We start from the raw sequence: 19,667 nt of genomic DNA on the forward strand, positions 1-19,667 counted from the left end.
TGTTTTTTTACCGCTATCATAGCTGTCTGTTAAAAGCTACAGCTGATAGCCTGTTAGCTTATGTTGAAAAAAGGGCTCTGTCCACCTGCCAGCACCTCTGAAGCTCACTAATTAACACATTATAGCTCGTTTGAGTTAGTCCAGCTAACCTGCTGGCTGTCGCTTCATCTTCTCTGTAAAGACATGGTCAGGGGTATAAATCTTCTCATCCAACTCTTGGCAAGAAAGAAAATAAGCCCAAAATGTTGAACTAGTCCTGTATTTCCCTCTTCATAATATGAACTAAGGCTTAAAGTAATTTGCAATTAATCAAATGACCAAGAATCTGTTGACATGCAGTGTGCTTTTGGGGCCTCGGGGATCTGGGGCCCTGAGGCAGTTGCATGAATGCTCCAGACTGTTTTTGTATTTTTTTTTCTTTTTTTTGCACTGCGTCACATTAAGTCAGTTAAGGCTAGTGTCTCGGTTAACGTCAAAATAAGATTTACTAACTGGCCAAAACAACAAGTGACAGTACGTTTCCCGCTTTTCTCCTCCTCATCTCCGTCTTGTCATAGAGAGGCCACTGACTTCATGGCCGTGTTCCTGTGCTGCTGTGCTTTTAGCCTAATGGACAGACAGCTGTGCTCCCATTTCTATATTTAACTAACAACCCCACATGATGAAGTATGTCACACCCTTTTGGCTACTCTATGTAGCCGGCCACTCTGTTAATGCCCAAGGAATACTGTATGAGTGAATCTGTGCTCACATGATTTAATCTGCAGTCTTTTTGGACTCATTTTTTAGAGGCTTTTTGGTTTAAAAAAAGAAAACTGCACTTTTTTGTATTGCTTTTTATTTAATCACTTTTAGCCAAACATGAAAAATGTGGATTTATGTTTAAAATAAAGCTACATTAAATAGATTTAGTGAAAAGCACTTTGATAAGCCTAGCTGGAATTACTTAAAATGCAGTATTTAATGTAGCTTTAATCTACATAAAACCACAGTTTTATTATTAAATTGATGCAGGACACACAAAAAAAGCCTTTTGAGTCTCTGAAATAATAGCATATTGCCTCTTTATTTCTCAAGGAAAAATAGCAGAATATGGAGAAAGTCTCTGAAACATTTATATCAACCTTGAATTCAGAGTCAGTCACAGGCCTTTGACGGAAACACACACTGGGAATCTGGCTCACCGCCTTCACTCTTTCTGCGCCTCATTTTGTCAGATACAAATCCCGCTTTCATTTATTTTTTATATATACATGCATATTGTTGTTTGGTTTGTGTGTGTGTGTGTGCATGTTTGTGAGAGCTGGATCGAGGTATAAGTAACAGTGTTAAGGGATCAGCTGGTGGTGGGGTCGTATCCGTTCAGATTAGAGAGCTTAGTCCTCCCGTCTCTGTGTAATTAACGAGAGACTGAGGGGAAAGAAACAGATAAAGACAAAGAGACAGAGAGTGAAGTAAGTACGCATGGAGAGTGTTATTAAAAGAAACCTGCTCACACACACACACACACACACACAGGAACACACTCAGCAGAGGAGGGATTGTGTGTAATGACAGGGTGCCTGGCGGTCAGTGTATTTGTGTACATGATGAGCGTGTGTGCAGCAGAGCACTGAGTCCAGAACCAACAACAGATAGGATATAAAAGGGATGGACTGGATATGTGGTTTGTCTAGCAGGGTTCAGGACCTCTATAATGTCAACAGGGGGAAAAAACGGCAGGGGGGCAGGAATGCAGCCACAGAAATCTGCATGTACGTGAATGCATGTGTAACATTTGCAGTAGGTCAGTTGCTTTTAAATTACAGGACCAATTGATTTTCTAGTTCTTTTAGATTATAGCTTTCCGATCTTCTTTTTTTTTGCATTTGACCCCTAAAAGCAAAGTAATGTCTGACAGTAACCAGGGCTGTGATGTTTTTAAACTAAATGGATTTCAACATCGACAACAAAACTATACTTAAAACAGTATATACAGTATATCTAAGAAATATACAAATACTGTTTCTATATGGCAAAATGCTAAACTTTCTACTTCATCAATGTTTAATGTTGTACAATATAGAAGTGTATAATTTGTTTTAACAACACAATTGTTTTATAATAATGAGATTTTGCGATATAACATATAAGTGATATAACAGGAAAATGCCCTTGTTAAAACAGAATACCTTGGTAAGTTTCGAACAATATGTTTATTTTTATAGCACCACTCACCAACAAGGCAATTCAAGATATAGAATAAACTCTAGGAGTTAAAATAAGACAACCCTAAATTGAATTCATTGAGAAGAATGTCTCAACGCAGGAAAATCTTATTATAACATGAAAAGGATCTTTTAGAAACAAGATGTTTTTTCGGGCAGCAACAAGAAACTATGTAGGATTTTCTTCGGTTTAAAACATAAATGATTTACATCAAGAAATATCTCATTAAAGAATAAATAAAAATAGACCATGAGTCTAACACTGTCATACGTAGAGTCTCAACTCTGATAGCAGGTGTGCGATGGCAGTTTCTGCTGCTATTTATGCTGTCGAGGGTGTTAATGTATTAGTGCTAATTTAAAAGGGTGGATTTGAGTTGACGCCAGAGAAAATTACACTTTTAACAGAGAGAGGTTGCTGCATTAACATAATCCTGTCTGCCTGTTAAAAGCCACTAACCGAGTGCTAATTGCATGTCCGACTAATGACATCGTGTTTGTTTTTCCATCATTAATTAGTAATTATGTTTTGAATTAGGTTATACAACATTTTTAACATGTCTTAAGGGAAAAGGGTTAAAAAAAAACCTGCAGATAAGGATGTCAAGACAGGTTAGAAAAGGAAAATAAGTACAGATTCATTATTATCAACAAAGAGGAGGAAACAATGCCTTGTCAGAAAGGCGAAACAAAGGCATCTAAATGCAAAGGGGGGCAAAAATCACTCCTTTTTAGCCCAGCACTCGAGCCTTCAACAGTAATGACTCTTGATAACTGAGGAAGACAAAGCTGCATGGCAGAAAATCCATTAGCGAGTCTGCTGCCGGATAGCAAAGAGACACAGAGGAATGGTGGCTTTTGATGCTACGAGGCCGGCTGCACTAAAGACATCAGACATAACTGCACTGTCTGAGAAGGCTGGCAGACCTTAGCCCACACGCCTGGTGATGACTAATAACACTGCTGTTGAGCCCAGGTGTGTGTCTGGGTCAGGGCTTGGCTGTAGGTGCGAGAGACCCTGTCCCCTTCAGAATTACGTCCCCATTCAACTAAACTGCCTTCTCGGTTAGGTTTTTAAGGAGCCGTTTTTCCTCCCAGAGTACAGTCTGCTACATATTTCATTTAATTTTATTTCATAATCATTTATTTCAGGCAGCATTTATTAACAGCATGTGCACAAAAACAAAACCCCGGCAACATTTGAATGCAGTTTGTGCCTGAAAAGGAGTGGGAAGAAGAAACAAATCTTATGTATACCCCATTTATGCAAATAAATGTAAATAAACAAAAACACACACACAAAAAACAACAACACCTTACATAATGTTAAGGTAGCTGATCCACTTGAAGTAACTATTCGATCATAATGGCGTTTAGCAAAGCAAGATGTTGATAAACAAATAACAAACAAAAAAAGCAAAACATATGAAGTCCAAGATGGTAATGAAGACAATTATTGATTTAAGATCACCCTCCTTATACATATTGAGACCAAATAAAGCGTTTGTATAGTAATTTGTGGATGCTTTGGCATTGCTTGAGCTGGATATCCAGCATATTCCACAGCTTCACGCCTCCTACCGACACACAAAAGCCTTTGTGTAAGTACACTTGTTAAATAACAACATCCACCCCGACCTTCTCTGTATCGTACAAATGCATATTGAGAATACACTTATATTGTATGGGGATGTAATTTTTTAGGAGCATGGGCTCGAGAGACAGAGAGAAGAAGGGTTGAGACACAAAATTGAATAAAATGTGGAGATTGCACTGACAGGATAGAATACTGACTGAAATACATTTTGCTTGGATCTCCATTGCAACACACAAGAAGTTAAAACCTAATCATAAAAAATAAAAGGACCATTAATATGTAGCTTAATGCACTATGAATGCAGTGCAATCCAACTGAAATGTCTGCAGTGTCTTCTGCTTATCTGGTCTCACAAATCTCTGCTGGATCTGTGAGCAGAATAACTTTCTTTCTTTCTTTCTTGCTAAACATAAATCACATTTACCAGTTCAGGGGCACCGGGATTCAATTCAAGTGTATCATTTCATGCTGGCTCCTGCAAATACATGCTGCAGCTCTCTGTCCACATTGATCTTTCTCAGTTAACTTTTCTTTTTTTGCACGTGCAGTATTTCCCCCCCCGATTCAGATGTTATTTCATCATTTGCATCATTGCCACCAAAGGGCTGGAAAAATGAGAAATAGGAAACAGGGAGGAAGCGAGTGAGAGAAAAGAAGATGAATAAGATGGAAGAGTGATTGAAGGAGATGGCTTATCTGTCCATCTGCTATTAAAACAGTCGATGAGGCTGGGGCTTAACTCTGTGTGTGTGTGTGTGTGTGTGTGTGTGTGTGTGTGTGTGTGTGTGTGTGTGTGTGTGTGTGTGTGTGTGTGTGTGTGTGTGTGTGTGTGTGTGTGTGTGTGTGTGTGTGTGTGTGTGTGTGTGTGTGTGTGTGTGTGTGTGTGTGTGTGTGTGTGTGTGTGTGTGTGTGTGTGTGTCAGTTATAACAGCTGAAGCACAGGATTTAACATCTGGACACACCTTCTCTCTCCCCTGTTGACTCGTCTCAGTCATACATGCACACCGATCCATTTCTCCCTTGACATGGAGATTACTGAAATGAAGACAAGGGATGATGAGGAGGAGAAAAAGTGAAGATTATGGGCGCCGTTGCTTCTGTGTGACATCACCAAGACATCCTTCATACTCTCCCTCTTTCACTTTTCCTCTCTCTCTCTCTGTTTAATGTAAGTTGATGCTAGAAGACTTCGTTCCTCTCCTCACTGAAACCTGAACTCTCTGTCTAGCCTCCTGCCTTTAACTCCGTCTCTTTTTTCTATCTTTCCATGCTCTGTTATCTCAACAATTTGTGCTATATTGTCCAAATACTGTTTTATAATGTTTATGTTGCCCCACCCCCACCTCCAAGTGCTCCTTTATCCATCTGATGGCATGTTTAGTGTAGGTTGCAGCCTAGCACCTGACCCATTGCCCGCAGACAGAGCTGTAGTTTTATGACTGTCTCTCCTCCAACCATCCTCTCCTCCTGAGTCCCACAGGCTGCAGCAGCTGGCCACATACATATTTCACTCCCTCTATGTATTTCTCTTCTCCTTTTTCTGCCAATTCTCTCAAATATATCTTCCGTCCATCTTACTCTATGTCACACATCCTGACACCCTTCCACTGTTTGTCCGGTGAAACAGTGCACTGGCAGCTGCGGTCATGCAATCAGTTCATATACAGTACAGCTCTTTTATTTTATAGCCGAGGTGAAACACTAGGCCACATTATGTGCACATATATAGTGGGCATACAGTGTCATATAACTAACTCACTGTAATCTGCTCTGGATAATAGCATCAGTCAAATACCAGTAATGTAGAAATAAAAAAAGGAAGTGGAGTTAAGTAGCCCATGCGCGCCATCATTCCATAAACTAGTAATCAGGTTTGCATGAAGCAGTTAGCATTAGGATATTTTCCTATTAATCTTTGTCTAGTGTGTAATTACTGGCTGAAAAGCTTTTACATAATTCAAAAATATGCTGCAGTAGCTGGACCCCCCTCGCAGTGAGGGAGTAGCAAGCTGTTTGGCAGTAGCAGAGCATAGTGGCCGGGCTGGGGTGTACGGTTTGCCATTCGCAGCACAGTAGGCAAGTACCAGTGCCTTGAATTGGATTTGAGCTGCCACTTGGAGCCAGTTGGACATTAGAGAATATATATCATATTTCAGTAGTATGCAGGAATTGATTAGAGTTGCAGCAGAGAAGGATAGGGATGGGCGGAAATGGCAATGGATGACTGAGAGACGACTTGCTTCCCTTCTGATTTGTTTTTGTATTAATGTATTAATGCTGGTGTGATTTCAGCCAAAAGCTTTTTAATATAAGAAGGAGGGGGAATGACACGCAGCAAAGGTCCCTGGCCAGAATTAAAATGAGGGGGTTGCTTTCATAGTATACCATATACTATACTGCATCTTGCATACGAGGCCACACCAGGTGTAATATTCTTATACAGTATGTTTGAACCAAAGGTTTTGAGGCCTATATCTGGTACAATATCAATTACTTCATTGCCATTTTTCCTTCTTATTCTTAATGTGTGCATTTTAAAAGCTGAAAATGAAAAATTTTACAATACATACAATTTAATTTCATTGTAGAGTGACAGTGACGGTTGTTGGTGAAGCTCATTGCTATGTCCGTGATTACACATGTATGAACGTATGTGTGCTGCTGCTGACATTACCAAGACAGTCGCTTCTGTCATTCAGGTCTTGTTGTGCTTGATGAGGCGCACATGAGAATGAAAAGTATTGACAGTGGCACGTTAGCGCTGTGGCGGCTAATCCATAACCTCGGTAAAACCGCACACTTGTGCTCACGAACAGGAACACACACACACACACACACGCACACACACAAATACTGGAGCGCACACACACTATTGACACCTGACCTTTACAGGAAGCAGTGCGAAGATCAACTGACCAGAAGCTGCTGTCAATCAAGGAGCATCCCCCCCACCTCCCTCCTGCTTCCCCTCCATCCCTCATCTCCCTGCTCTCACTCAGTCAATATTCATTGAATGATCTGTGTTTAGTATACATGAAGACTGCGTGGAGAGAAAGGCAAGAGGGAACTGCTGAGTGAAGAGAAGTTTAGTTTATAGGAGAAATAAGAACCAAACATAAATACAAAATGGAGGGTGAGAAGAAATGTAACGGAGAAACAAGTCAGGGGTGAAGATGATGAGTGTGAGGAAGGTCTTGGGAGATGATAGGGTCGAGGAGAAGCAGATTTGTTTATCAGACAGTACAAAAGGCACACACACATGAGCAGACTCCGAATGGTGCAATCTTAGTAAACACAGTTTTGATGATAGTAGTATCCCACTGAGCCCAATGCTTTGACATGAAGAGAGAGAGAGCCTGCTGTGCAGTTTGTGTGTGTGTGCGTGTGCGCGTGCGTGTGCGTGTGAGCGTGTGTGCGTGTGTGTGTGTGTGTGCGTGTGCGTGTGCGTGTGAGCGTGCGTGCGACACTGGGTGGGTGTGAGAAACTCCGTGGCCTGTGTCTCTATTTATGTCTCTGTATGAGGCTATCTGAGACATAAATACGGAAAAGGATAGCAATGTGAAGACATCAAATCTATGTGTGGGTGTGTCTCCCAGCTACAACACAAACATCTCCTTTCCTTCTACATAGATTGGCTCCATATTGGCTGTTTAATATTTAACTATATCTGTCCTCCTGGGGGACCCGGGGGGATTGGAAAACGGTGGGAGGGAGTGTGTGTGGGCATGGACAAACACGCAAAGAGCAATGCTGACTTCTACCGATATATGTGTACGCACAATAAGAATATTTCATTTAAGAAATACACTCAAAGTGCAATCAAGAGCATACAAATGAGATTAAAGTGTATTCAGACAACACCTAGAGTCAAAACAGTAAGTGCACCATGTTTCTGCAGACTGTACAGTACGCATGCCCAAACATAATTAAATTAGTGCAGAGTCGATTGATAGAATAGCTGGTTGGGAATCAAATAATCGTTGATCTCTCTTATTAAGACAAGATGTCTTTTTAAACCTGCATTAAAAGTCTTTATATGAAAAACATGTTTTTTCTATTTAGGGAAACTGTCCATTTAGTTGTAAAATGAGAATGTTTCTGATCAAGTCGAGCCAAACCAACCGACTTTCTCATTTTGCAGCTAAGTGGTACACTAAAATATGTTTCTGAAAACCCTTTATGCAAGAAATGGGCATTACAGTAACAGAATATTGATCCATATTCGATCATGAGCACTCATTGACGCTGTGCCAGAGACTCCTCAGCTCTAAGTGGTTGGCGGGCAGGTGCAGTGGATCTAGCAGATGTCATGAGGAGCAGACCTAGTGAGGTAGAGATACATTACCTTTTCAGAGACCATCCGTCAAAAAAAAGATACTAACTTCACCTTTGACTGATTTTTTTGTTGGCCACTTGGAGGCAACATAAACCAGCTGTAAACACAACAGATGCATATTTGATACGGTGAACTTGTCATCAAACAGTTGATTATTGACACATGCAGCTGGCACAGCGCAACATTAGCATTCATCAGGAGTCGTGTTCGGTGCTGAGCCAATAGTGTACAGTGGATTTTAGAGCTCTTTCTCTGAAAACAGCTGCCTGCTGCGCCTGGATGCAATACTGATGAGAGTGAATCAAAACATTAAAGTTACAGATTGCAGCTGAAAGACTCTAAAAAGCTCCATAGTGCTGAGGGGAACTGCAGAGTCCATAGGTTCATCACAAAGAAGGACCCTTTCCACAAACACAGCCATTCAATAACATACAATATTGATTATAGCAGCTTTAAATGTAAGGATTTGGTGCTTTTTGTATCATGGTACAGTTGGGTTTTGGACTACTGGTCAAACACAAACATCCGATTTAAAGATGTTCCTTTGATCTCTTGGAAATTGTGACATTTTCACTATTTTCCATATACCAACAGATTAATCAATAGCATAGATAATCCTCAGTTGCACAGTATACAATATATTGCATTCTTATTTATGAGCTTACGTACATAAATCCTCTGTATTCATTTAAATATGCACTTTGACACAACAATAATCTAGTAGGTAATCTGTTTTGTAATGTAATCCACATCCAAACACAGCAAATCCGAGCGCATTCAGAATGAGGGCTTCCAGATAACAATCATGCAAACTGCCATCCAGAATTCATTTACACCCCACTTCATTATACAGTAGTGTAAGTGCAGGCCCATTCATGTACATTACAGTACATATACTATGTATATTATGCATATGCATATGCATGCTGTCCCACATTAACATGCAGGGAGTCTAGTGCGGTGCATTCCTTGTCATGCACAATATGAAAAGACATGCATGCAATCACATACACATGAATACACAGTGAGTCATTGTTCTTTAGCTGGGTTTACCTACGAGCCAACCCCCAATCACAGACACACTGACTCACTTATTCAATGCAAATGCTCCGATTTTTCTTGCCTGTATGATAAGCTGAAGAAGCATTTTAAGGGACTCAAATGTGCCTGCAGAGGGGTCGCCGGTGGCACAGTGGTTAGGGCAGCCGCCCAATGCAATGAGGCTGAAGGTCCTTGTTGCAGCGACTGCGGGTTTGACTCTGACCTGCGGCCCTTTGCTGCATGTCTCCCCCTCTCTCTCTCACCCCATTTCCTGTCTGCCCTTTATAATAAAAGGCTTGAAAACTGCCAAAAAAATTATTTTTAAAAAATAAATAAATTTGCTTGTCAAGGTCACTTCTTTAGAATAATTTATAAAGTTGAAAATGTTTTGTTTACTATCAAATAACAAAAAAAAAAACATTTTTAAATAATAAGAGACTGGAACATGAAAAATAACAATTGAAAATCATCAGTTAGTAATTATTTTTTCTAGACTTCAAACCAATCACTGGTCATTGTCATTTGGCAAAGTGTAATAATCCAGGACATGTGCATACAGAGACCTACACTGCAACTTTTTATGTTAATATGACAGACAATACAAACGCATACATACTCAAAGACAAGAAGAAAAGGAGGGGGGAGAGTGGAGGAAAGACGCAGCAGGCCTGGTCGTTTGTTGTTGGAAACAAAGTGCTGTTAAATGATTTACTTGTTCTCTGTATTTAAGTCCATTCCCTCATTAAAGAACAGCAGCCGGTAGACTGGCTGGCGAGACAGAACGCACAAACAGAGAAGTGGGTCACACTAGCCAGCTCAGTCTCAATACATTTGCAATAAAAAATGTCCCAGTGTCTCACATTAGAAACTATACAAGCACGCACATGAAGATGTACAGCATTTGCACACATACACATAACCAGGGTATTATGAATGGAATCTAACACCAACACCCCCCACACGCCCAAGCAAAATGTATTTACTCCAGAAGATTAAATATATTTACTTTTGAATGCAACACATACTCTGTTAGGTATTTATTTACTCCCTTGGCCCAAACTCACAAATACACAGAGGAGTTGTACATCCTCACAGATGCAATCTTCAAATTAATTTACCCATGCATAGCTAAATGATTGTGTTTACCCAAATCTCAAGCTCAGAACAAGATTTGGACACAAAATCCCTCAGAAATACAGGGTGTAAAATCTCTTAAACCATCGTGACTGATATTTTGGCTCGGAGTTTCGTTTCAAATGTACATCACCGCTCCACGCTGGAGATTTATTCCGCTGCAGATGCATTCAGATCCATCACACGCCCACGCACACACGTATATGTACAGCAGTGGCGATGCTAAAGCTCTATCAACAGGTGGAGGGAATATCAGAGCAAAACTGAACGAACACCAAACAAGGCTGCCTTTCAGTAAACCGATGCTAGTGTTTGTGTACGCACGTGTGTCCGCTCGGCATGTTTTGACACATTCATATTGAATACACACTCACACACCGACCTCCATTCAGAGGTGTAGCAGTGTTAGTTGATGCCAACATCAGCAATGAAATCTCCAATTTTCTCATCCGGGGGGCAAAAAGAGGCCTGCGTCTTGTCACTCACGGAGGGTTAAATAAATGACTTAGTGAGTGCGAAGATTAACGACAGGCATATTTTACTCTGGCGTCCCTTCTGCATGTAAATAAGCCGAGAGCTAGATGCAGAAACGAGGGAGGGCTGAGGAGGAAGAAGAGGAGGGAGAAGGATAGGAACAGGAACTAAAGGAGGGGGTGTAGTGGAGTAATGAGACGAGGAGGAGCGGAGTGAACTCTCCCATAAGAGCCTGTTTGTGTCCCCGTCTGTTTACTCCACTGTGCAGTTCTTTACCATGTAACCGTTACACCAACCGTCCGTTGCTGTTCCACTAAGCCAATGAAGGCAAGCATTGATGCAGAGGTTTCCATTTGGCTTCTTTTTCATAGCCAGAGTATGAAATATGAGCATGAAGTGGTGGCGCTCACCCGGGTGATGTATGGTAGCAATCTGTGGGAGTAGTGGCACCAGTTCAAACCTTCTTGTCTACAGTACAAATCAATAGAGAACAGAGATAAGGACGTATTTGGTTATGAGCTCAGTGATGGATATATTTTCAAACATACAGTAGCTACCTGTAGTGGTGCCAATGTATCATCGGAGTGGGGGGAGTGGGGGGGGGGGGTCTTGGACGATTTATTACTGCACATAATCTAAGCCATTATAACGAAACATCAAAAATGGAACGCCACAAAAGCCCTGTTTAATTTTATGTGTGACAGATGATCATGGTCAACTCGCATTAATAATACGGTTGCCAGAACGGGTAGAGGAACATTCATCATCAGAAGCTGTGCCTACGTTTAAACAGAGATAACACATCAGAAAAAAACACAGTCTTTGGTTCTATCCCACCTCGAGTACTGGCCAGCAATCGGGTCCAGTGCTTCAACACAAGAGGTTAATGAGATCCAACTCACTTGTGACACCAGACATGCCTCAAGGGATGCCTCGCATTACCTTTACCTAAAAACCAATGCTTTAAAGAAAACTGTAATTTATAGGGCTATGTTAAACTGGACTGAAATACCAATGCATTCAACCCACATTACCAGAAGGGTCAGTTTTAAAAAGAAATGAGGAAGAGGAATTATTCAGAGAGATACTGTATCAGCGGAGGCTACTTATGATATTCTGGGCGTTAGTAGCTCAGTCCATAGGTGACTGGGCTAGGAACAGGAGGGTTGCTGGTTCGAGTTCCTGTGTGGACCATGAATGGAGCGTGGACTGGTGGCTGGAGAGGTGCCAGATCATCTCCTGGGCTCTGCCGAGGTGCTGTTGAGCAAGGCACCGAACCCCCAACTGCTCGGGGCGCCAGTCACCGGCAGCCCCCTCGTTCTAACATCTCTCCATTGGTTGCATGTATATAGGTCCTGTCTGTGCATGTGTGTGTTTTTCGGGCCTGTGTGTGTGTAAAATGAAAAATAATAGAGTGAAAATTGAATTTCCCAATTCGCAGGACTAATAAAGGAATTCTTCTTCTGTTAAGGTTGATCATGTTGGAGAACTTGTTAATGCCTCACTGTACACTAGTAGTTTTGTTATTTCATTCTGGTTTGTTGATATTGTAGACTGCCCGTAGTGTTTTCAGTGTCTTGTCCTTCGTGGGAAGAATACTTTGCGGTAGTAGTGAAAGTGAAAGAAGGACAGCATTCCTTTATTAGGGTATTTTTTTATTTTCATTCTGCATCATATTACACACACAGGCCTGAAATACACACATGTACCAACAGGACCTGTGTACCTGCATTAAATGGAGAGATGTCAGCAAGGGGGCTGCCCCGTGGAAAAGCACCTCTCAAGGGTGGTGCCTGTCTTAAGGGAAGCTCTGCAGTGCCCAGGACAGGGACTTGAACTGACAACCCTTCAGTTCACAAGTCCCTATGGATTGAGCAAAAACTTTTATATATCAATTTAAATGTTGTATATGTCAAAAGAGGTGTGTTTGCTATCATTTAATCATTTCAGTAGTTGCTTTTCCTGTTGCATTCTTCCACTGTTGCCATATCAGTAGACATTGGTACATTTTTACTTCTCCAATTCCTTCTTTTCAATTCCTATAGTCACCTCTTTTTTAACTCCAAACTCTCTTTTGATTTGAATTTCTAATGTGAGTGGGTTCGAGCACACCACCTGATGATATATCGTTTTTAAAAAACACTCATTTCACAAAGTATGGGCAAGAATTGTAATAGAAAGTAATCTACACTGTCAGATTGGGTCATATCTCGCACTGTTGGGAGTATATGTTTCATACATTACGGTAATCTCCGATAATGCTCGGAAGATTCAACAACTATGGCTCAAGGTCTGTTTTCTGTAAATATTCTTAGTTTATTCTTTAAGTTTTAAACAAAATCATATATTATATAAGAAAAATGTGTCCTTAAGGTAACGTTTATTGTACCCAAGGGTAGATTTGGTTGCAAGTAAAAAGAGTAGGCTGCTTACACACACATAGACGACATTAATGACATTGACAAAAAACAAGAAGACATTGACACGTGCTCCAGACATAGAGACATTTAACCATGTTGTAACCTCTATGTCTGAAGCACTGTTGTCACATATATGTATATATATATATATATATATATATATATATATATATATATATATATATATATATATATATATATATTTCAGGGGATAAAATACAGAATAAATTCTTAGTCCTTAGAAGTATATCATCAAAATATTATTTATTAGCAGGTCCTTTCAACAACCACTCTCTTGCCTCTCAGGAAATGTACGTATGCATCATTTTGCTGTATTATTAAGTCCTGTATTCTTTGTGGTGAGTATGCACGTTTAAAAATAGTTTTGTAGTTGTGCCCTTTTATATGCTCTGCTGTTTTCCCTGCTAATATAAAATTAACTAAAAAATATATAAATGTTTTTGTTTTGTTTTTTCTCTTTGTTAGGTTTGATTACCAGGAGCTTCTCCACAACTCCACCTTCTGTTTGGTGCCGCGAGGTCGACGCCTGGGCTCCTTTCGCTTCCTAGAGTCACTACAGGTAAAAACATCATTCAAAGTGATATACACTATTGGCAAAAATTGTTATTGAAGCCTCGTCAGCCATATGATCATGCTGTTGACCTGCAGTCCGCAGCATTAATGGCCCTGAAAATCTTTTTCCTCAATCAGCTTCTTACTATGAACGATGGGATTGTTATCAACCCAAACATCTCTGCTTCCACTGTTGGTGTAAATGTGTTCGGGTCGCAGTGGGTGGCCAGAACAAAAACACACACAGCGGTCTGCAGGGAGAAGTTGAAGCAGATTCCACTTTTGAAATAACTTTGTCAGTCCATTTTGGGGTGTGAGTAACATTACAGTAAACATCCCTCCCTGACTCTATCGCTGCCACGCGACAGGGGCTGAAAACAAAAGACAAGCACTTCCACCCAACTGCCCGGGAGTTTGTGTAACAGCTGACTGTTTCTTGCAACAACCTCCAGCAAAAAACACATTCCCTCCAGCTTTTCTTGTTTAGCTGTGGTGAAATGACTGTTGAAAATGTTGAGATCATAAAAATGCTCTGACGGGGGGGAAAAAAGTGAAACGGGGAGATGGCATGAAAGGTGACGGCTCTGCCTACTTCTTTATTAAACACATTGGGAGTCCGTTGGTGCATGGGAAATGTAGCTGTTTTCAGGAACATATTTGACAACTTGTTCCGCACATTCTGTGCATATTCAATGGATTCAGTGTGGACGGACAGCATTGATGCGTCGGATAGTCGAACGCTGGCTCGCTGGAAATATAAATTTCCCTCTTTGAGCATTCGATCCACCCTTGAGTAATTCATACACGATCTGGGAAAACATTACCAGCTCTAAACACCGAAATAGCGCAACATATAAATTCTGATTCCAGATTTGTCTTTATTTAATAATGTTATCAAATAAAACTCTCTTCAGGAGCTTCAAGATGCACAACCCTGACCAGCCCATCCTCTATGGGCGACGACACACAATAATTGATATCCTTTAATACTGTACTGCTTTAACGAGTATAATCCTTCACTTGCGTGCTTCAAATATAGAAACACGATACTGGCAAGTAACGTTGATTTATGTTCTTTGTATAACCGTGTTGTTTATCTGGCCTGGGCAATTTAGGACTCTCCAGTTTCTCTGAGGCCCACATAAACAAACAGCGGAAATCTCTACATACTACATGCCAACACAGCAATCATCACAACAGCATTAGCTGCAGCATTTCCCTCTGGATAACACTGTTAGAGTGACCAAATTACACTTTTCCAGGAAACAGCTCTGCGTCAATGAGATGTAGCTCATATACAGTTCAACAAGGACGTGCACAGGATGCAGAATGTTTATGTTCCCGAGCCGTGGTTTATGTAGTCTTTTTGTTATTGACACCTTAATGGCCACATCTGCAAGTGTTTTCCCCAGACCGTTGTGTTGTGTTGAGAGATCTAACCATCAAGGCTTTATTCGCTAGTTCTTTTCAACTAAAATTAGTCCAATAAAACACACAAACACTGAGATCAGATTCAGATTCATTCAAGTCCATGAGTAAAAAGTGCACAAACAACGAAGAAAACCGCAAAGTCAGTGGAGTGAGAAAACAGTTTAAACCCAATCCTTCTGTTGTAGTTCTCTCTCTCTCTGCCACCCAAGTTGATGGTGTTACACCAGTGCAGGAAGAAGTAGTGGCTGTTTTTAGATTCGCCGAACACTGAACTCCCTGGCTGCTACAATGTTCCCTGGGCACTCTGCTCTGTGTGTGTGTGTGCGTGTGTGTGTGCGTGTGTGTGTGCCTGTGTGTGTGCGCGCGCGTTTTTGTGCGTGTGTGTTTGTGCGTGTGTGTGTGTGTGTGTGTGTGTGTGTGTGTGTTCGCGGATGAATGGTCCGGAAGCATCCGTAGGTGTGGCAGCCTGCCCCTCCGCTGAATGGACAAATCCACACACACACACAACCCACTTGTCTTGGCAGCAGGCAGCAGTCATGGTCCCTTTCTCCTCTTGTCTTCTTTCTTTGTCCTCTCTTTCTCTATCTTAGTCTTTTGCTCCCTCTCTCTTTTCCATTGGAGGATACGAGGGAGAGGAATCGGATTTTTCATGTTTTTTTTTGTTTTTTTTGTGCCAGCCAAGCCCACAAAAGAACTGGCAATTACCAGTACCAGTGTGGTAGGAAACTCGCTGCCAGCTTTCCAATATGCACACAGAAACACATTTGCACATACAGATTTACTCAATCATTCCCTCTTCCCTGTCACCCAATGCAAACAAACCAAAAACAACTACGCAGCACACAGGTTTTCATATTACCCTACCTCCAGGCAGGGAGGGCTTGAGCTGTTTGAATCTCACCCTCAGAGTGCCTCATCTCTCGGGAAGAAGACTCAGGCAGGCCTCGGGCTGCATTTCAAATTTAGAGACCTTGGATTATCACTTTGGGAGTGTTCATGTGACCTCATTCTAACCTGCGGCTCACTCTGACACATACACACACACACACACACATACACACATACACACACGACCTCCTACTTGTTCGAGTGTCCTTCAGCGGGTTTATTCTCGGATGAAATGCAGGAGCTTGGAAGCCCCGGTGGGCCAGAGAGAGTGTTTGATCTCCCCAGACTGCTGCTGCTGTTCTCTTGTGGTTTAATTAGAAAAAAAAGTGAAGAAAATAACACCTGGACCTATCAACACTCCAGACCACAGTGATTAGAAAGAGTAAGAGAGCATGGTGGAATGAGAGTGCTGTGGAGAGAAATGGAGTACGGAGAGAGAGAAACCGAGAGTGAGCAGGTGAAGACCAAAGGAGAGCAAAAAAAAAAAAAGTGGAACAACATCAAAAACCTGTCGGTGAACGGGGGGATGAGGCAACATCAAAAATCGGCTTTAATAAAGAATGATGCCTCCACCGATCAACCGGTTCCTTCTTATTCTCCTCCCATCCTCTCATATGTCACTTTTCTTCCTTCAGTTTACCCCCTTCCCTGCTTATGTCCCCACAGTGCTTGTACCTAATTAGCACACAAAGAGCCTGCCCTGTCAGCCACATCTGTGCTTGCATGTATATGAGTGACAGTATTTAACAAACCTCCAGGGCTTCCTGGGAAAAGGAGAGATTGGAGTTATTTCCTATTCCAGCAAACCTATAGGGGTCGTACACACACACACTCAGCTGCACATACATTTACATGCAAGGGTATTAATCATATTGTCTGCCTAGTCTGAGCTATCACAGTGCCAAGCATATGGGACTGAACTCATACAGATTGTATTATATTCATGCAGCTGTGGTAAGCCATGTTATGTCGTTTACTGCCAAAGAGAGGAATCCAGTCGAACTGTGCTCTTCATGTTATCAGTTGGTCTATGAATGTCTCTCTAAATTCTCGTGTGCGTGTGTGCGTGTGTGTGTGCGTGTGCGTGTGCGTGCATGTGCGTGTGCGTTTGTGCGTGTCCAGGCGGCGTGTATCCCAGTGCTGCTGAGTAACGGTTGGGAGCTGCCCTTCTCCGATGTCATACAGTGGAACCAGGCGGTCATTGAGGGAGATGAGAGATTACTACTACAGGTAAGGATTGTGTCCCAATGGTAACCGAAGGTTTGTGAAAGTGTCGAGAGATGGTTAAGGTTAGGCGTTGATCTTGAATGGTTAAGGTTGGTATGGGCCGCAGGGACGTGAGTCTTTCTTTCTTCTTTTTTTTGGCTTGTTTTTGCAAATCTCCCCATCCTGTTCACACTACATGATTGGCTGCTGTCAAAGTACATTTACTGTCACAATCAAAGGGTTGATTTGCTGCGAACGTTCTCAGTTATATAAAATCAATTCAGGTCAAAGGGCCTAGTGCCAACTCTTTTCAAATATTTTTTAAGATTATATCATTAAACCAAATATGATGATGCCGAATAATGGTCACTACTTATGGAGTTATTTTATGCCCAATCAAGTTCTATCATTTCCTCCTAACATCAGTGCTAAGCATATAGAGGCTTTGTTTTGGGTTAAATGTAGACATAGACTAGGAAACATCATGCAGAGCTACTAAAAGGTATAGAGGTGAAGTGAATTGGATGTGTGCTCACAAAGTAAATGTTTGACCTTTTGAAAATGCTGACGGTTTCAATTTCTCATAGTAACCGCTGCAGTGGATGGTGATTTGTCTTAGAAAATGGAAAGTGAACCACAGGAAAACACTTTGTTTGTTCAGATGCCGAATGAAAGACTGCACTAACCCGGACGTGGTGTCATAACTCCGGCTCTCTTTTACCTGAATCAAATGGCGTGGGTACAGGTTGGGGCTCTTTGAGATGAAACACCCATAGAGACCTTAATCCAGCCTCAGTTCAAAAGCACTCGCTCACTCATCCTCCTGTGTATGTGTCTCTTCACACGCATCCACACAAATAAACACAATGAGCAAGCAAAGCCGGCTCACCCCCGGCTACAACCTTTATCTCTCTCCCTCTCACAAAGTACATCGTGCCTCCTCTGCATTGATCCTGACCAATAGAGGACATGAATTGGCATTCAGCTAAAGAACAGGAGCAAGCCCCCGAGAGCTCTGAGCTGCTGAGACATTTTTAGATTAGGGCAGAATTGGACTGAATGAACTGACCTCATCAATGGCATTTCTGCACCCCTGCAAACTTTAGAACATGCACGCACATATTCACACTGTCTATGAGCTGAGGTTAAGGAGTGTGAGGTCCATGAAGAGGTGGCTGAGTGTGGGCAGACACTTCAGACAAACTGAGGATGACGCTGTAGTGAAGCCATCCTTCAGATGTACTTTGGGGGAAAGGAAGGAAGAAAGTAGGAAGAAGAGGGAAAGGTGGGAGCAAGGTGAAGTAGTAAATGTAGAGGAAGGCAGGTATATGGAGAGAAACTGAGAAGTTTAAAAGACAGAGAAAAATAGATTCAGCAGCCTCCCGGCTACTTTATCTGCCGCTCATTAGAAAATATGTTAGCTGTGTGAAGACAAAAGGGTTTAACGGAGTCGACTGCTCCCACTTTCCTCAGTTCAGCGTGGCTTTCTTCCACTTTGATTTAGCTGCCGAGCTTAACTCTCTAAGTGATTAAATCAATTTTGGTAATTCACTTGAAAAAACCCAGAACGTGGTCCTTACTAATTAAGGTCTAATTTTCTGAACAACAGACCCCCAAATCAGCTGTGTGTCAAAGTTTCTTTTTAGTGGGCCAGATTAAGCTACCACGCGATCAGTTTACGCAGTTTTGATCGTTTAAATGCTACGTTCTTCTTTTTCTCTTTTATAGTCTATTTTAAGAGATACAACTTTACAACAACCAAAGTAAAACTCTTTGTGGCTATTTTTCCTCTGTTCTTCTTTGAATGTTTTTTTCCTTGTCTGGATGTTTTACTCTCCTCATCGCTTCTTGTCTTCAGGTGCCGTCCACGGTGAGAGCAGTGGGGAACGAGAGAGTCCTGGCCCTCAGACAAAGGACCCAGATGCTGTGGGAAGCCTACTTTTCCTCCGTGGACAAAATAGTCCTCACCACACTGGAGGTCAGCCTCAGCCTTAAAACACTCAGCACAATCATCCCTATGTTCCCGAGGTCCTATGTTCTTGATATAGACCGTCAGTGCAAGAGCTGGGTAAGGGCTATCTTCCCAGTTCAATTACAAACGCGTGAAGGGGGATGGATGTTTAAAATGCAGTTTGAATGGCAAAAATCAACCGAGCTGCTGTGGAGATATCAATGTCTAAAGGAAAAAAAAGTTCTTGCCCACAAAAAAGGGTGCGGACTTCCATGACTATGACATCAGTAGACTATACGCTGTAGGTGTGTGATTTCAGCATTTGAACCAGAGAAAACTACATCACTCAGAACATAAAATCCTTTGAAAGGTCTCATTGGTGTGTCATAGTAAGAGGATATTACACAGA

General features: G+C 41.7%; 1 protein-coding gene across 2 annotated transcripts in view; it reads left to right on the forward strand.

Annotated features, from left to right (window-relative positions):
- Positions 1 to 19,667, forward strand: part of ext1c (exostoses (multiple) 1c) — a 77,557-nt gene that overhangs the window by 49,695 nt on the left and 8,195 nt on the right. For both annotated transcript variants that reach the window (XM_083925673.1, XM_083925672.1), the window contains exons 3-5: positions 13,696 to 13,789; positions 17,224 to 17,331; positions 19,166 to 19,285. In XM_083925673.1, coding sequence (XP_083781799.1) covers positions 13,696 to 13,789; positions 17,224 to 17,331; positions 19,166 to 19,285 — 322 coding nt within the window. The remainder of the gene's footprint in view (positions 1 to 13,695; positions 13,790 to 17,223; positions 17,332 to 19,165; positions 19,286 to 19,667) is intronic.

The sequence above is a fragment of the Echiichthys vipera genome (genome assembly GCF_963691815.1).
Source record: "Echiichthys vipera genome assembly, chromosome: 13".
Classification (NCBI taxonomy): domain Eukaryota; kingdom Metazoa; phylum Chordata; class Actinopteri; order Perciformes; family Trachinidae; genus Echiichthys; species Echiichthys vipera.